Source organism: Triturus cristatus, chromosome 8, assembly GCF_964204655.1.
Source record: "Triturus cristatus chromosome 8, aTriCri1.1, whole genome shotgun sequence".
Taxonomy (NCBI): domain Eukaryota; kingdom Metazoa; phylum Chordata; class Amphibia; order Caudata; family Salamandridae; genus Triturus; species Triturus cristatus.
In genome coordinates this window covers 968699180-968718278 of record NC_140591.1, presented here as the reverse complement: position 1 = coordinate 968718278, position 19099 = coordinate 968699180, and the positions used below count along the sequence as shown (strand labels likewise).

The window sequence follows — 19099 nt, the reverse complement described above, 5'->3', positions numbered from 1 at the left end:
GTCTAAATTATGTTAACAAGGACTGATAAAAAAGAAAAGTTCACTTTTTGCTTTAAATTTAATCCATATGATGTATACCCATCCCGTTTGGGAAGATGCCGATTGGGAGAATGCTTGGCAGTGATGGCAAGTCATTGGCACTCCAAATTAAGTGACAACAATCAATATACAATCTTTTCAATGTTGGCAGAGTCTAGGAACTATTTTTTGAGGAAGCATACACAAAAGCATTGTTTATTATCTACAAATATTTATTGTAACACTTGTATGTAACTACAGGAAGCCCTTGGCACTGATAGAAAATATTGAATCACGGTTAGGTTACAAAAATGTATACATATAGCAAAATGTAACGCTTTTTACATAAAAATATTAGACAAATTAAACAAATCTCCAACAGAAAACTCCCAGTAATGGCTAAATAGAATTAGAAAATATGTAGGCTTTGAGACACTGCCTCAATTACCCATAAGAACACTAGTTTGAACAATTACCCTTGCACTGTTGTTGAACTAGTATAATTCATGCAAAAGGTAAACAAATAACTAGGCTACTCTGTCATAATTGAATTTTATAAATGAGTTTCTATCTTTAAAGTTTTAGGCAAGTACTAAGCACATTTCAAATATAATACATTGTAAGATACCTGAACAACATCTGTCCACACTTTAAAAGCAATACTTGTAGACCAGTAATCAAGTGGTTTCTTTTTTTTCTGGAGAAACATACAATATACATTTTTCAATACACCTCCACAAACATTTTAAAGAAGCTTTATTATCCCAGAAATGCAAATGTCAGAACTAATTTAACCACAAGTGTACAACTTTCAACTTGATTTGTACTTAAAGAAAAAAATTAATACTACCTTATCTTCAAAGCACCGAGTCACCTTTTATTTTCAAAATTAACATTTATTGAAAAACAGCACATCATTTCTAACAATCACTAATAAACAGATCTCACTGAAAGTTTCTGGAACACAAATCAAGGCTTTGTAGCTATTTTCGGGAGTAGGTTCCTTTTTTTAATTTACTGTACCATATAGCCATTTATAAACAAAAAAATTGTAAGAAAGCAAGTTTATAACTCTTCCTGTACAATACATTTTGAAAGCGAACAGAGCAAACACATTTTAGTTATAAGATTGCAGATATAACTTCCAAATGATATCACTTGATTTTTTGGGGAAATTTTAAACCAGAATCGTTTTTGACTTGTAATACTTTATAAAATGCTGATCAATCTGAGGTGACAGTAGAATATAAATTACATTTCAAAACGTTTTGTTTCTGGACAACCTTTAGATCAATGGACACTAACGGCCCATAATTTTTATGCCCAACATGGTGAGCACTGGCAACTCAATTTTCCATGTTCTAGTACAAGGAACATATTAAGTGCTGCCTTTAAGAGGTTTTGGTGGAAATCCTCACCATTATGTAGTACCTGATGCAGAATGGAAAAAAGTCACCAGTTATCCATTGGGCGATCATTCTTCAAACTAGGCTTAACTTGTAAGTTAAGTCTTGAGACTTCTTTATCCATTTTCTCAACACAGCTCTTTACTGCAGGGTGGCTGATTGTTCATTTTACAGAAATACAAATGCATCTGCTTACATTTTTCTTACAACCATTTTATGTGTATGAGTTGAGTTGCTCTTTAGACCGCGTCTGGATATCTTGGAGCTCTTGCTCTTCTTTTGATTTGATATCCTGGTAGGCCTGCATTTTGCTTGCATCCTTTAAGTAGGCCCAGTTAGAAGACAGAATCATGAGGAAGTGGATCTGGAAAAGAAGGGTGAGCATGATGGCTAGTGAGCATGTCAAGAGGCAAAGCAAGCGAGCTAGTCAGATTAATAGGAAGTGTTCAATAACAAACACAGAAAAGGAGATGACATTGTTATTCTTTTGGACTAGGAGGTAACCTATGATTAAACGTCCCATATGCTGATTAATTGTCTATATAGGTTCAAACATGCATGTTCCTGTGGTGTTTTGCCTAATTAAGTGAGCTGGAAAATGTTAGTATAAACAAGTAAGGATGACAAATAAACTAAAGTAAACATCAGCTAAAATGAAAGGGGGAGAGGGGTGAGCAGCACAAACAAAAGAAAGTTTTTTTTGCACGATTTCATGGTGTGGCCTGTAGTCCAATATAGAGATACGTAAGAAAATACTTCTTCTTTGAATGTGTTATGTTTTTACAAGACAGGTTAAAGAAATTTATCCCAAAACGTCTAACATTTATATATATATATATATATATATATATATATATATATATATATATATATATATATATATATATATATATATATATATATATATATATATATAGTTGTAATTTATATAAACAATGAAAAGTTAACTAAAGTTCCCAAAATGTTATGAGACAACTCAATAATTACAAGCAGTGGTCAAAATAAAAGACCAGCTGAAGACTAATGCGAGCAGTCTCTTAACAATGTTCTAGGTGAGTATCACAGTTAGGATTTACAAAAATCCTCTATTGCCAAACTGCGAGTAAACATTTAGCATATTTAGATTTATTTTCTGTTTGCTGTGCAGTAATAATAGCACTATTCTCTGTCCAGTTCCCTTCCATCTCTGCTCATTTTTCATATCATAGTTTCAAACGGGCCTATCCCACATCTGTTGCCGCTCCCTCTCTGTACAAAAAGACGAGTTGTACACACAAAATCACGGCCACAAATAACATACTTACATATTGAGATCTGGCTATTAAGAAATCAGTTATCTCTGGACAGAATAAAGTATACATCCAGGCATGGTGGTGTTGGCAGTGTCATTTTTAAACAAGTTATATGAAAATTAAATGATTGTTTACACGCTAAACTATAGGGAAATTTCCAATTCCCCTCAAAGGGCCTTGCAGTCTTCTATATATCTACAACACACATTAGGTATGCAGATGGATCGGAGTATATAACAAAAATATAATTAGTACTCTGAGGAGCTCACTGGCATAAGCCATACTTGTCTAAAGAGATGCAAGTGCATTACACTTAGCGATACAAGGCACAATATAACTACAGCTGAAGCTGTAACAAGGGCATAGAGTTCAGACCCATTTAATAATAAATGTTTACAGACCATTGGATGGTACTTCAAAATATCACGCTGCCAGAATGTGCAGATACAGTTAATTTCCCAGAATACCTGGAATTATTTATCTCACGATCTCCCTTCAAAAACTAAAATAAGATATCAACTACCACAATATCAGTGGATGGGAAAAAATGTTTTTGTAATAAACAGCCAAACAAAAAAATTGCACACAAAAATGCAATTTGTTTTTTACCACAACTCATCAACATTATTGGTATAGTAACTGAATTCTCACTGCAGCGAGAAATAGCCAGACCTCTTGCACGTCATGGTTCACATAGAAAAATGTCATTTTATTACACTAATATGCCAAAGGAGGCTCAACAAAACTATTTACAAATTATGAGCAAATATAAAGACAAAAATCTCAAAGCTAGTAAGTGTTTTAGTCCAGGGTGTGAGTGGTAGTTCAAGCTACACAGAATGCAAACATTAAAGCTCTTTGTTGGGAGAAAACAATTTAGAATTTAGTGCAGCAATCTTCCCGACTCTTAAACTTCAAAACCGCATAGTTATATGTGGTAGCCATCATGTAGATCAGCTGGTGGAAGAGAACAAAATACAAAGGCAAGTAAGAAACAATGAGCTAAAGGCTGAACCATCCCTGGAGTACTGTCAGATACATTTTTTAAAAAGCATGGGTTGTGGAGTTCTTTAAAGAAAGACATGAGACTTAATTCAGTGACAAACCTAATACAGGCTCATGTCAATTGATACAACTTTAAACTGTTTAATTTGTTTTCAAGAAGCAACTACTTTAAGACTCTGAATATCGCCAGTTATGGGCATTTGAGGTTTTTGAAACTGTGCTTACTATGTTGTGTACAAATAGAAAGTATCCGACAGAACCGGAACATTGAGTTATTACTTTATCATTACTTCACTAGCATACACTCCTGAGATGTTCTCATGTTGTGGGATACTGAGAGTCTGGGATTGACCATATGTGGCAGAATTTGCCTACGGATAGCAAATGTTGTTGTGCCCTTGTAAGGGATCACTACCATTTAAGCCTTTGAAAAGAAGCAATAGGCAGAGGTAAAATGTAACTAAGCCAGAAGGCCCAGTACGAAAGAGGTTCAGGCATCATTTTTACAACACATTATTTTATCTCAAAATATGCTCACATTATCTCTCACTGCACATAATACAGTAAAACAGCAGGACTGAAAATAGACAAATCCTAGCCATGGTTTATTATGCCAATTAAATGTAACAGCAAGTTCAGAAATTTTATTTGCAAAATAATGGTGTACACCAGGGGTCTTCAACCATTTGTATAGTTAGAGCTACTTCTGATCAGCAAAATTCACTGTGAGCTACTGAAGGTTAAACAACTTGTGCATTGTTACCAGACACCCCCCACGCCCAGCTTCATTGACTTTAAGGCTAATACTATGGTTTGAGAAAAATACTTTGGCGAGGGGCACTATGACAGGGCAGCCATGTGTCAGTGAGTGTGGTGCTTGGGGATGTATTAACATGTGTGCGTATGAATTGGATATATGTGCTCGGTGACTGAGAGCCTGTGTTGTATGTACTTGTGGCACAGGACATACCTTTTCCCATATGTAGCACCGTTACATATATAACAAACATACAACCATTAGATTTTAAATTCGAGAACTTTAAAGTGCAGAAAAATGTCCTGCAAAATGTTCCAAGTATGGAACATTGTTCTGCACTTTAAATTTCTCCCACTTAAAAAGAATTACTGTATTTTTCAGTTATACATATGGCCACTGGGAGCAAGAGGCCTGATGTTTGTAAATACAACACTTGTAAATACAACACAATACAAAATTTAAATGAAGAGCTAACTTAATAATTAAGGTCACTTTTCATTTTAATTTTCTGCCATTTAAAAGCATTCAGAAACATTTTGTTCTCACGCTCCAAAATTGAGTTGACATGAACTTTTGTTTAAGAGTTCTTGGTGCTTCAGTTCTTCACCTCCATGACCCAGCCTGGGTCATAAATCTGACTGAGCAATGCTCATTATCAGGACTTGCTATCTGCAGCTTCATTATAATAATGTAAAATAAACACAGCCTTTCCTCAACTTTAAAAGGAAAATGTAACCCTGCTGCTTATTTAAAAATGAACTCAAGGCAGTGAGCTACTCTGAAGGTGTCTGAGACCTACTGGTAGATCATGATCCACTGGTTGGAGACACCTGGTGTACGCATTTAGGAGATGAGCTTGCAATGTTCTCTAAATGATGACAAATTCTGTGCATTGCAACAACTGACAGTCTAGTTACAGAAGTGTCTTAGCAGTATGCCTGGGTGAAATTCCCTCACCACAATCCCACATAAATCCAGATTATTGGGTTTCATTTATTCTGCTCAATTTATTTTTCTCTTGCTTACGCTTTATGGAGTAGAAAATGTCTCCTGATAACTGTGAAAGTGGACATATGCTTCACCAGCTTGTGGTCCTTGTTACTTTAGAAACTGTAAGCTATGTCCTTGTTCTGCATACTGCTGCTAATGTTACATACAGCATTTTCAAAGTTTTTTTTATCTTTCTGTTCTTTCTTAATTGGTTTCAAATTGTGTTGTGTGGTGATTGTATATCTCTTATAGATATCAATATCATACTATTCATAAACTAAATTCGCCAGGAAAGTACACTGAGCAGGTGTCTCATGTGAGATCTGCATGATATACAAGGGCATACATTGCTTACAACTTTCAAGGAGAGGGTCACCCAAGTGAATTTCACATAATACAGTAATTTTCACCCAAAAATACACATATTTCAGATGGCAAAAAAACGTACATTTCACCCAGACGTACTTATCAGTCTTTTAATATATGTGAGGAAGAAAAATAATGGAGTAACTGATGTTATGAAAAGCCTGCAGGCACATTGAGCATGGCCCACAAAAGGGAATGGTTTGTGTGGTGAGCGGGGTACACTCATCGGGGACTGAGTCCGGATGATTCTCTGTTAAGGGAGCAACAGCAAAGAGAGAATTTATTGATTGGAGATCCCCAGACCTATAATAAAGGGGATTAAATGAGGGACATTGTGGAACTGTGTATACAAGTCAAAACCTGTTGTATCATTATTGTACCCTACACCTTCCCAGGGGACCACCAACCTCAGGAGAGAGGTGCTATTTCATAGCAAAGGAGTGGCGGATCCAATTACACCCTGCCTCTGTAGCTAACTGACCTTAGGAAAGGGAATTTAGGAATGGCAGATGCTAGTGTGACGTATGTCAAAATAATTTCTCTTGTCGAGGTCACTGATTGCATTATAGGGAAGCCTGCAAATGAATATGAACCCTAGAAAGACCTAGTACATGTGAAATATCTAGAAGAAAAGAATGGGATTGAAGCCCACAGCTTGCAAAAACTAAACAGGACCCAGAGATAATCTATGCTATCTGTCAAGTTTCTAGTTGATTTAAAAACTCCAAAAGCAGCTTTAACCATTTACAAAGAGCACAACAAGTTCCTTTGGTGCTTAATCAAGCACCCCTTAACATCTTTATATTAAATTTGCAACTAAATAATAATAGAAGAACCAAATCCAATTAACCAAAGACAGACTCATGCAGTGACACAGGAAGGACATTGAACAGCACTGTTTTTTGCATGCATGAACACCAATAACAGCAATCAACTGTGAAGACATCAACTTTACAAACATGTCTCTGGTTGTAAGGTTCTGCGACTGATCTGGTTTTGAGACGCATGGAAATAAATAGCAATGTTGCACAAAAGTTCCCACTTACTTTCTTTTGTGTTCAGAAAAACATTAATAAATGGAGTTCTTTCCAGAAAATTAAATTGTAAAATGTGACAATTTTCTGTTCACCTATAGGAGCAGAAAATTACTTTCATTTGGGTTTGTACTTGAAGAAGTGATACTCACCAGTGCAATGACGGTGGCACCAGCTCCAGCACAGGCCACGATGAACAGGTGATAAGACATATAAAACTAGATAAGAAATACAAATGAACATAAGTATTTCATAATAGTACGGGTTCATAAAGAAAACAAAAATAAAGAATGTAACTATATACAAAATATATTTCATAGGCATTTTTGGGAGAAGGGGCAGACAAATATTCACAAAATGTCACAGAACCATGTGGGAGTGTAAAAACGTGCTAAAGATGCAGAGGCAAGTGACCTAATGAGGACAGAAAAGTGCTGAAGTCTATTCCTAGAAGTTGTAAAAGTTATGAACAGCATGACAAGCTGTCTTAGGAAAAATTAAAAGGTGTTGGAGACGTAGGAGTTAGGTTTGTAGACCAACAGCACCTTGGTCCTTTTTAATATGTTGGCAGACATGCAACAAACATTGGGCCTGCAACCAAATTCTTAGTGATTAAAATCCTGTGATTTCTGGAGAAGTGATGAATCAGAATGAGAGTCCATCTGTGGAATGTCCTTTGTCATACTGTCCCGATGTCAGAGAAATCACTATGCCACCATGCAGTGTTATTCCTGCAGATTTTACAAATTTTCCTGGAATCCGAGGGTTTTCCCATTACCAACCAACTCTGAATGTGAACAATAGTGTCTTTGATAGATGGAACACTATCTGGGGCAAGAAAGGCAGCCTGTGGACAATGAGGATTGTTTTATATATTTTTGGTTTTTATGAATTGATGAAAAATACTTTTTAATAACGTGGACTTTTATAGAAGGAAATGGAATTGATTATGCATGAAATGTAAGAAGAATTGTACAAAGGTGTTTTAATTGTAATTTTTTTAATAACTGAACAATAACATTTTTTCTTTCATTCATTCATTCCTGTGGTTTCTAGTAGGTATCCAGGACATTGCCCATACACTGGACTGCACCAAAGATTTTAGAGAGAATTTTAGAAAGTTTACAGTGAAACTGAAATTGTGTCCAGAATAATCGGAAATTATTTATGTCCAGAGCAATCATGAGGGGAAAAAAAGTCTGCTTTTATGTTTAGACTCCTATCAAGTGTAGGCAAATATAGCTCTTATTGATCATACTGGTCACTACCACTGATTAAAATATAGAAAACACCCCAAGAACACCATTCAGACAGGAGAGCAAACCATATAATAAGGAACACCTGTTCTCGCCTCGTACTAATAAAGGCTAAGTTAAGATAGCATATGGGAGAATCCTATTAAATGTGGAGGTTTAGACACATTGGGCCTCATGTAGGAAGCCCAATACCGGTCGGTAACGGACGATTTTCGGTAAATATACCGTTACCGACCGGTATTTGGGCTTTTGAGATGTAGGGGGCTCATTTCATGAATCGGTATTTACCGAATCGGTAAAAATACCGAATCATGAAATGAGATGTAGGGGGAGTGTGTCGTGGGTGTGGGGATTCGTTATTTACCACCAACTAAAGGTTGGTGGTAAATGACGAATAGGTGAAAAAAAGCATTTTTGTGCACGTTTAAGTGTGCAATGTGGCAGACATACATGCCCTCAGGGCATGTATGTGTGCCACATGTGCACACATGCAGGAATCAGGGGTGCAACAGGGTGTCAATGTGACACCCTGCCACCCTTGCTTGTGCTCCCCCAATTACCGAATCGGTATTTACCGATTCGGTAATGAGGCATACCTTCCCATTGAGGAATCAATGGGAAGGTATGCCTCATTACCCAATCGGTAAATACCGATTCGGTAATTACCGAATTTTTCCGATTCGGTAATACTTTTTACCTACATTGCATTTACCACTTCATAAATACCGAATCGGTAGGATTCGGTATTTATGAAGTGGTAAATGTAATTTACCTACATGAGGCCCATTATGTTTTCATTTTGGTTGTTTCTCAGAGTAGCTTAAAGATTTTTTATGAGATAATCAAAACATTGGCTTTTCACCACCTGTGGTCCTGTCTCACTGGAACTGACTCACAGGAGTTCCCTCATAGAGTCTTCCTGGCTAGGGGCATGGAGGGCGTGGTCAGGGGAGGGATAAAAATAACTGGACTTTGTACTGTAGCTGGAATCCTGGTCATCTTCAGGATTCTTGAATTAAGCTTGATCAGGGTTGGGACAAAAGCATGCCTGATTTCAGCATTTACACCAAGTGTTGTTTAAGGTTGGCTAGTAAGGAGCAGGCTAGTGATGGGTGATTAGAATGTTGCCAGCAAGCAGCAGATGGTCTAATCCCCCACCGATGGAGTCTATATACTTACGTAGCAGCATGAAATTGATGGAAGTTGATTTAAAAGAAGGGTAAAGTGTACGTCCACGGTCTCGTGTTTTCCCTCTTCCCCCCAACTTGGGAAAAGGGAGGATTTTAATTTTTTAGAGTAATGGGTGTAAATATGAACAGAAAAAGAAACTGGAATGTGATGTTATGATCTGGAAGAAAGACACAAAGTGATGAGACCACCAAATCTGCAAGAACACTTTTAATTGGCCATTTCTGGTGCAGAATCCCGGATTTCAAGTATCCCTGGATTGGGCCTCATTGGAGAGATTTAATGTTTTTTATCCTTATATTCTTTTGGACAATACTAACAACGAGGACCCGATTCATTTGGGTTGTTCATCATTCTGCTTAACTCTTATTCATCTGATGACGGCAATACCCTTTTTCATTAGTATTGGGTGTTATTTTTCAAATTGGGTGTATTTTCACCAGGCTCATTACTTTACTTTCTCCTCCCTTACCTTGCAAATCTATCTATGCCAGTTATTCATTCGGCCACCTGTTCATGCCAACTTCCATCCCTTTATTGAGGCCTCGCTTTCTAAGCTACGTTTGCCTGTTTTTTATATGACATGATGTGCACAATACTTTGTGAAGAACTTGGATGTGTCCCTCCACTACACCAGATTCCAATTTTGGTTCTGGAATGTTGCATCTAAATATATGCGTTAACGTCCCTGTTCTTCATTGAGCAATTTGCAGGCTGCTGGTCAAATTCGTCTTGAAGCCCAAAAAGCATCACTGGTATGGTGCCCGCACTGATTCCTCTGCTGGCCCGATTTCTTAGCATGAAACACTATATATATATATTACTATATCAGAATTTTAACTCTTCAACTTAAACGGAGAATGTGGTGGGTGTGTACTATATATCTGGTCCCACTTTTGTCTCCTTGACCCCATTATTTCCTTTAGCCCCATGCCAGGTATTCAATGCTGGCTTCCTGTTCGAGCTGTACATCTGTAGCAGGCACACCTTATCCCTTACACTGCTTCAGCAGGCATTTATGGTGCAAAGGAGAACATATTTTGTTCAGGCGCAGGAGGACAGCAGTATATTCAGCAGTGGCCGGCACAGATCGAAGGTAGCAGGGTGGGGGCAGGGGAGGTGTGAGGTGTGAGGTAGGGAATGAGGACGCGGGAGGGGGGGTGGTGGAGGACGCGGGGGGAGCGGCTATAAAAAATAAAAAATGTACCTCGCCGCGTCTCTCCTCGGAAGTCCTCTCTCGCTCGGCCACAGGCAGCACACCCAGGCTCCCAGTCAGTCAATCACAACACTGCCTTAGCAGCACTGTGACTGGTCTGAGTACCATGTTTCAGCGCTCAGACATGACTGGAGGCCTGGGCATGTTCTCCACGTAGGCTGCGATGCAGCCTCCATGGAGAACATGCGAAGTGCACAAGACTGTTTTGGACGGCCTGAGAGGGCCGTCCAAGCAGTCACTGCGCACTTGAGGAGGGTGCTTCCACTCCTCCCCTGCCCCCTCACGCAAAGCTGTGGACGGAAGTAGGAGAAAATAACATTATAATAACACAAATTATCTTTTAATTTTCTGTTTTTCACTGCAAAAAAATAGTAGGACGACGCTCCTCTGCCTCAGTGGAGGAGCCGCCACTGAGTATATTGAGGGTCGCGGCAATTGTGGTTCATTTGTGAGAGAATAGAAAAGGTAAGTAGCGGGTGGCGGTGCAAGTAAAAATACACAGAGCTTCTGTAGCTTCAAATCATTGTGTGTGTTTTGGGCAGGGTTTCGGCCATTTGTATAGCATCAAAGTGCTCCTCAGTAGTTCGGGATGTCTTTCCTGAGGTTTCCACCACTCTGTTTGATTCAATCTGTGGACGTGCGTAGTCAGTAAAGAGAATAATAATAATGCTTCTTTGTTAGGGGCCTGTGTCAGCGGTTAAGAAGTGATAGCTTGAGGGGTGAGGCCGGAAGGTTGCACCAAATCACTGTGCATAGAAAAAAGTGTAGGAAAAACACACACAGTTGTCTTTTCCGAACCCTGCATCTCTAACAATCTCCAACAACATGCACTCCAGAATGTTACTTTGTTTGAACCTGTCTGCTTACATTTTGATACCTATTGTAGCATCATTCAAAGCCTGGTCTTGTTAAGGGATTTCTCGGTCAATAAGCATGCCCATTGCTCGGCAGACTTGTGTGTGTTGTGTTGTTCACTTTCATAGTTGAAACTGATTCAGAGTGCATGTATTTTCTTCACTTTTACACAGACACTCAAAGCACTGCGCCACATGTTTTGAACCCGGGTACCTCGTTGGTGTTGCAGATGTTCTCCAGAGCCGCGCCGCACGCCCTGCCGGGGATGGCGTTCCACGGGATGATGCCTGCAGTGGAAAGAGAACAAAGCGGTGAGCTGGTGATCACACGCAGCAGCGTCTTTGATTCCGCTTCAGTTTTTCAGCGCCTCCTCCCACCCGCCATCTGTGTTCCCTCGGCCTGCACCCACACATGCGTCGGTGCTGCTGCTTCGTGCACTGACAGGAGGCCCTGCAAAACAAGGCGCCTCCTGGAGCGCGTGCTTCATATCCTCGCGGAGCTCCGCTCTGCCAACCGACAGACGGTTCGATCTCCCGCTCTCCCACGTGCCACAATGTGCACAACAGCAACTCCATCCTGCGCGCGGAATGTTAAACAGCGCGTGTGAGCACCAGCCAGGTACAAAACATGAAACAAACTGACTAATTCTTGCCCTAGATCTTCCATCTCCCTATCCTGTGTTACCTTTCCAGTATTTAGGTACCATATTCTACATCCTAGATCTTTTTTTCTTATGAGAAATAAATTGTTTTACTACAATAATCAACCATTCCAAACATCACCAGTGCGAGTCCATCTTTAAGCCACTGTACAAATTAGTTCAAAGGACAACATGGCACAAGAGATAAATCCCTCTTTACATTCTGTACAAGAATAAAGTAAAATACAAAACAAGAACAATCAATTAAACATTAAGGGCCTCATTTAAATAGTGGCAGGCGTAATGCAGTCCATCAGAGTGGTATAGGACGTTATGTCCGCCACATCTAGAGATCACCGCTAGCCTAGCGGTGATCTCTGTGCCTTCAGCGCACCCACCATCACTGCAGTTCTTTTGAAAGCACAGCAAATTAGGTGGGCACCTGCTGTCTTTCGGGAGGCCGTGCACTACAGTTTTTTGATTTTAAAAACAAACTCCAGTTGCTATTTAAAAACAAAAAACGAATAAACTAATGATCCCACTACAATATGGATTTTTTTAATTTTTGTATATCAGCACAGGCCCTGATCTAGCTCTCCCACCATCTACCAATGCCCACTAGTTCACATTAAGAGACAGCACTCGAGATTCACCACACAATGCCTGCCACAATCTCCTACACCTTTCTGCAATACCAGTACAAGTCACAATTGTTTCTAGTCCACTAATCTCTTAGATTTCTTCAAATCCTGGAATGCAGCCCTCGTCATAGATTTATCTGAAGACCACTGGTGAATGCCGTGCTGACCGCAACCATTAAAAAAAAAAACAGGAGTCATCAATGTGAGATTACGAGGAAGTATAACTCCTAACATCTGCACACCTGAGCTTATTTAGGCAATGGTTGAGCCAATCACACTGACAAACACTGATATGACACACACAGCAGTTGGAGATATTAGTGTCTCAGCTTATGTGGAAATATGGTCATGAGGCCACCCACCAAGCCAAAATAAAGAATACTGTATATGCACCACTGTGTAACAAGTTTCAGAATCTGACAGTACAGGACCCTTTATCTTTTTGACATATTTAAAGTTGCCTATGCCACAGGCCCACAATAATCAAGTCTTTGGTAACTGAACCTTTTGAAAGATGATTGTCTGGACCGGCACAAGCTTACACTGCAGATCATTTTGGTCAAGGTTATCCAACCCATAGACAAGGTAGTACATCTCACCCAGTAACTAATTGTTTTCTCCATCATTCGAACTAGTGGATATTCCATTTCAAAACATTCCTCTGTTGTGTATGGACTAACTCCAATGCCGGGTACCCTACGGGCCCATCAGATACTATCTATGGATGCACAAGCAAGGCAGATGCCCCAGTCTCTACAAAGGGAGAGAGAATTTATTTTCACTGATTAAGTTGCAAACATGGTGCAACACAAGCTATTTAACCAAGTGTAACATTTGGGTGAATGTTAATCTGGCATCACAAATACACAACAGAGTGTCATCTGCACACAACAGCCATGTGCTTTTTTTGACAATCTCCTCCCAAATTTTGCCCGATTGTATACCTTAATAGTAAAAGATTCAAAGTTAAGGCTAAAGTGAAAGGGGACATAGGATTGAGGACAAAGGAGAGCTCTGCCTAGTGCCCATAGACATTAGGAAACTTGCCAAACATCATTGCTCACCTCATGCTTTCACTTTGGCATAAATTAATTATACCCTTGCAATGAATTACTCTTCAGGACTGCATGATTGAAATGCCATAATCCACACTCTCAAATGCGATAAGGGCCTCAAGTCTGTATGGTGGATTGGTCTGCTTTAGGACTTTCCTTAAGAAAAAGGCAATTTCCTACTATTCAAATTTGTGTTATTATCTAGAACGTTTATCATGTTCAATAGTCTAAAATTGTACTTAATATCTTATTATCCACTTGGTTCCAGGAAAGCAGATAGTAAGAGCTACATTTCAATAAATGGTTCTTTCCATTTGGCAGTAGAACTATGGCAATCTCCCAAATGATTCAGAGATCATACAACCCTAGAAGATTTGTGCATACACTGGAAGTAGTCTTGGGTTAGAAACTCAATACACACGTTGTAAAATTAGACTGGCTGCTTATCCACTCAGCGTGCCTTGCCAGGACCAGATAACTGTACAGCCTACATAAGATCTGATACTTCTAATGGCTTATTCAGTCTTACAACCGAGTATACAGAAAGCCCTGCTTCCTCCACTAACTCCTCTACCTGCTAGACGTCCACACACACAACCGTTGTGAATACAATTGCAAAAGTCCTCAAATTTACAATTAATCCTGAATTGATCTAAAATAAAATTCACACTATCATCAAATGCCTTGATTGCCCTCCTTTCAATTTTTGCTTATTTACTAAACAAGAGTTTTAGCAGTGTTGCCAAAGTTGTTATGCAGTTTCACTAAAAATGATACTAATTCCTACCCAGTTGATCTAGTGAATCAAATAAAAGCTTTCTCTTGTTCACCAGGGGTATCTAGACAATTCGCTCTGAAACAGTTCTCGTTCAGAGTGTTTCAATTTACATTTCCATAGTCAAACTTGTGAAGAACCAATCTCTTCAAACCCCATAATTTTGGTGTTACCCGTGCAGTCAATGGTAACATTGAAGTCTTCAGAGAGTAGCTATGTCTCTCACCTTTAGCCAATGATGTCAAAGAGAAGTACCAGACCTGGTCAGTCAATTTCCATGCTCACCATCCACTAGGTAAGACTTCTGAGTGTGACCTTACTTCCCTCCATTTCAAATATGACTGCGATCTTTCACACCACTGACACATTTCACATTCCGAGAAATTATACTGTACTCAGCTATGATTCCCATGTCATACTATATTTACACAAGTCACGGATTAACCAGGCTTCTCCAACGAGTAGCTCACGAGTCTCAGTCCGACTCTTGCAGTACAGGGACCAGGCTGTCCTCGACTCCAGAGACATGGGGAGGTAATGACGCAAGGAAAGCAGCCCTAGAGATAGTAAGTACTGTGGTGCATCCTAGAATGTTACAACGGGAAGATGCCATTGACTGCAGTGAAGTCGAAGCTGTGCACAATGATATCTACTTCGCAACAGCGCGATATGTTGGCAGAAGACAATGACAATGACAGTAAGTTTTACTACTGCTGCATGCATTTAGTGCCGGTGCAATACACAAGACTACAATTGTTACTCAATACACATAAACTACAATTATCTGTTACATGTTTTATGTCTGTGTTGTATTTTAGAGAATTCAATTTACAGCGCACGTAATAATCAAAGTTTTACGTTAAAAGGGACGTGAAAGCACTGCATGTGTTCACTCTAACCAGGTTTGCTGTGAAACATGTAGAACAATGTTACGGGAGAGCTACTTTGTTAATAGGCAGCCCTGCCTAAATATGTACTTTATAAACTGGTATTAAAAGCTCTCAAAACCCAAACTGTCCACAAGCCCTGAATTCTCAATGACACAGCAGAGTAATTTACTGGGGATTTTGTCAGTTAGGACACCAACACACAATACAGTAGGAAAAATATATTGTAAAATTTCAAAGCCAGATGAAAGGCCTACGTACCATATTGTCGGATGTCGACACAGATCTGGTCTGCTGAAGTCGTGACATTTGTCTGCAAAGATCTGATGACCTCACAAGATGACCACATGTTGTAAAACATGAAGACAGGCACAGCAGAGAAGCCAAAGACTCCAAGCCAGGCCACTCCGAGCACGTAGGTAAGGAAAACAAACTGAGGAAAGAAAGACAAAAAAAAGAGTTCACATTCATGGTTTATGGGCATCCCTTTATTTTGCAAATACATGAAAGGACGTCTCCCCCAAATGGTATATTGCGTTTACAGTCTAGGAACATAGGTGCATATTTCTAAAATCCTTGACCTATTCAATGGAAGAACTTCTGCCTTCCAGTTTTGTGAAAACAACTCTATTTACTCTGCAAATGAACAAACCCAGGCAGCGAATTAACAATGCACAAACCCCTTGCAACAGGCGGAGTGAAGCAGTCACCATAGCAAGATGCGTGCTCACTCCAGGTCTCCATCAGAACCCAGTCGGTAATGAGCATCAGTGAAATGGGCTCAACACACAGGCTCGGTCCTCAGCATCTAAAGATGCATGTGCTGTTTAAGTGCATCATCAATCTTTACCAATTTACGGTAGCGTTGTTTGCATACCTTCAAAGTGGATCGTATGGACTGGACTCTTCAGTTTTAAATCACTGCAACAAATACTATAAGAAGAATCTGAAGTGCCCGCTCAATATATCCCTCAAATTGACATTTCAATCAGTGGAAACAATCCATTAAAGCAAGAAGAATCTGAGAAATGTAGCATGTGACTAGAAGGCAACCAGCCTTTCCATATTCGCAGCGCGCCTTGGGTTGCATAATTGGGTTTAGATTTTATGGCAAGCCATAGAGAATGTTATTATGCTTATGCTTTCTTAACTTGCTATATTTAAATAGCAGGAGTCTAGACTATGGAAAAATCTACTTGTCCCATGAGGCTTAGCAACAAAATCCAATGGGAACAGAACTGTCGTTCAATTGAATGATCAATCAGAGCTCAAAACCACCTATAATACCTATCTTGAATGTGACCAGTCCTCTCTTTTTGCCGCTCGCAGTCACGATAAGTATATATACTTCGCTTCACTTATAATATCTATTGGGTATTTACATAGTTATGGTTTAATGCTTTAGTGGTTGTATTTATTTCAAGATATTTCGTGGCTTCTTTTTTAGTGATTTTCCGCACATGAGTGCGCATTGGGGAACGCACCTGCGACCTTAGGTTGGTTTGGTCCAACCGTTCCTTTTGTGGCACACTAACCCTTTTGTGCTTCCTCTGGCCCACAATTTTTGCTGTTGTGCCTCCTTCTTAGTTTCTTCAGGACCTTTTCCTCAGCTTCGTTCAGCGCTCTGTTTGGCCTACTGGCCTCGGAGCTTTTGGCGACACCCCGGGGAGGGTGGGGTGAGTCTTTGCACTCTGCCATTCCCAGCTCCACATCTCCCCTGGCCAAGGCCCCACCCTTCTAGGAGAACTTTTTTCTCTTTTCTATATTATTTACCCTTTCTCCACATTGAATCCCGGTTCGAGGATATTTTTACTGGCAATTATTATTAGCGTTTCTTTCTTACAAAGGAACCAGATGATTCTTCGGCATTTTATGCACAAGATGACAGCTAAGAAGAGGAATTTCCCCAGAATATAGATGACTTTATCCAGTCATCGATACAACAGGCAGTTGATTCTTTTATCACTAAAATAACAAAAAATACTTAGACTGCATTAATTAATATTAGGTCTAAAAATGTGTTGGGCCAGCCTGCAGGGTAAAGCAGAAACATAAATTAATGTCAAATTATCTAAAGTTGTTAAGGATTCTTCTTCCAATGGGAAATAAAGGCCTTGCAGTAAAACCAAAAGTGCTATATTGGTCAGTGAAGTTCCCTCACACAAGCGAAAGGATGATGTTCCTCCCGGTCTCCTTCTAAGGAGGGGACACATAATACTAAAGACATTAACACCAAGATTGCGATGTCAGATATTCAGGATACAGATGAAGATACCTATTATCCTGATACTGATGACGATAATGATAAGGGTGATGAGTGAGTTTTTAGCTGCGTCCCAAACAAAAGAAAAAGAAGGTGTTATCTCCCCAAGTTGACACTTTTAAATATAAGATTCTGTTGGATTCTGTCAGTCTGCTCATGTTTGATCCGAAATTCATTCACCACCCTAACTCCACTGAATGGTTTTCCTCAGAACATTAGGGAGAATATATTTGTAGTAGATTACGTTTACCCTTCGGATAAACAAACTAGAGTCAAATTTAAATCTGAATGCCTCAGGCCCTCTTTACAGTTTAACATCATCTCAACGCCTCCTATAGATCCAAATATGTTAACCTTCTTCTCCAAATTTGGGAAGAACCCCAAAAAGGGTGTGGATAAGGCTTGGTCAACATGCCACGACAAAGTGTTGGACGAGGTCAGTCCTTTACTCCGCATCTTGGATTTGGCAAAAGCAGCATGTTAGACAATACTTCAACTGATGGAGAGGAGTTATCCATGTGGATTCAAAGAGCCTCTTTGGAAACGCTAATTCAGCCATCACACATGAAAGAGGGAATGGTCTCCTTTTGAAACTTGATACACAATTAGCCAACCCTATACCCTGGAAATTCATTCATCAAGGAGTTGAGCAAATACATTACCACGTTTGATACACCAGATAAAACTCAACAGTCTCGACACAAAGTTTTCACCCAACGGGGTTTTTATCAGGGCAGGCAGAGGCAGATGCTGTTTTGCCGGCTGAGCTTACAGAAATCCAAACTTCAGTTGGCTTCAATTACTACCGTAACCAAGAAGTCAAACCCCAATTCTATCCCCAAAGAAATAGAGAATTCCGGAACAGAGGTCAAAGGAGCATACGAGGAACAACCTCGCCAGGTAGGTATTCCTTCTGCTCCTCTTTCAGTTGGGGGTCGTTTAAAGTTCTTCCTTCACAAACGGCAGTTGATCACAGTAGATTCCTGGGTATTAAACACTGTTCAAGGCTATTCCATAGAACTTTATTCCAGGTCTATTCAGATCCTAACTCCAAATCCTTACAAAAATTCAAGAGGCTTCCCTTCATCCAAAGGGATTCCTAAGTTGCTTTTTTCTAGTCGAAAAGAACAAAAAAATTAAACCTGTAATAAACTTCAGGGAGTTAAATCAATTTGTAGTGTACCATCATTTCGAGATGGAAACCATTATCTATCTCAGAGATTCTATCTTGCAAATCAACTGGATTGTCTATCTAGGTTTACAGGACACAAATTTAACTATTCCAATTCATCCCTTATCCAGAATTATCTACAGTTCCAATGGCAGAAGAAAAAGTATACATTTTCTTCTCTCCCCTTTGGTCTTTCTTCAGCATCTTCGTGCTTTACAAAGACCATGAAACATGTTGTAGCCCTCTTCAGGTCCCAGGGTATCCACTCAAACATCTACCTAGAC

At 39.5% G+C, this 19099-nt stretch overlaps 1 protein-coding gene across 5 annotated transcripts in view; it reads right to left on the bottom strand.

Annotated features, from left to right (window-relative positions):
• Positions 1–230: 230 nt before the first annotated feature.
• Positions 231–19099, bottom strand: part of GPM6B (glycoprotein M6B) — a 367605-nt gene continuing 348736 nt past the window's right edge. For 3 of the 5 annotated variants that reach the window (XM_085622488.1, XM_085622487.1, XM_085622490.1), the window contains 4 exons: positions 15643–15814; positions 11597–11670; positions 7021–7086; positions 231–1788 (listed from right to left, as the gene is read on the bottom strand). In XM_085622488.1, coding sequence (XP_085478614.1) covers positions 1639–1788; positions 7021–7086; positions 11597–11670; positions 15643–15814 — 462 coding nt within the window. In that variant the 3' untranslated portion in view covers positions 231–1638. Of the gene's footprint in view, positions 1789–3406; positions 3674–7020; positions 7087–11596; positions 11671–15642; positions 15815–19099 lie in introns of those variants that run through there. The other 2 variants (XM_085622489.1, XM_085622486.1) reach the window with 2 other exon arrangements.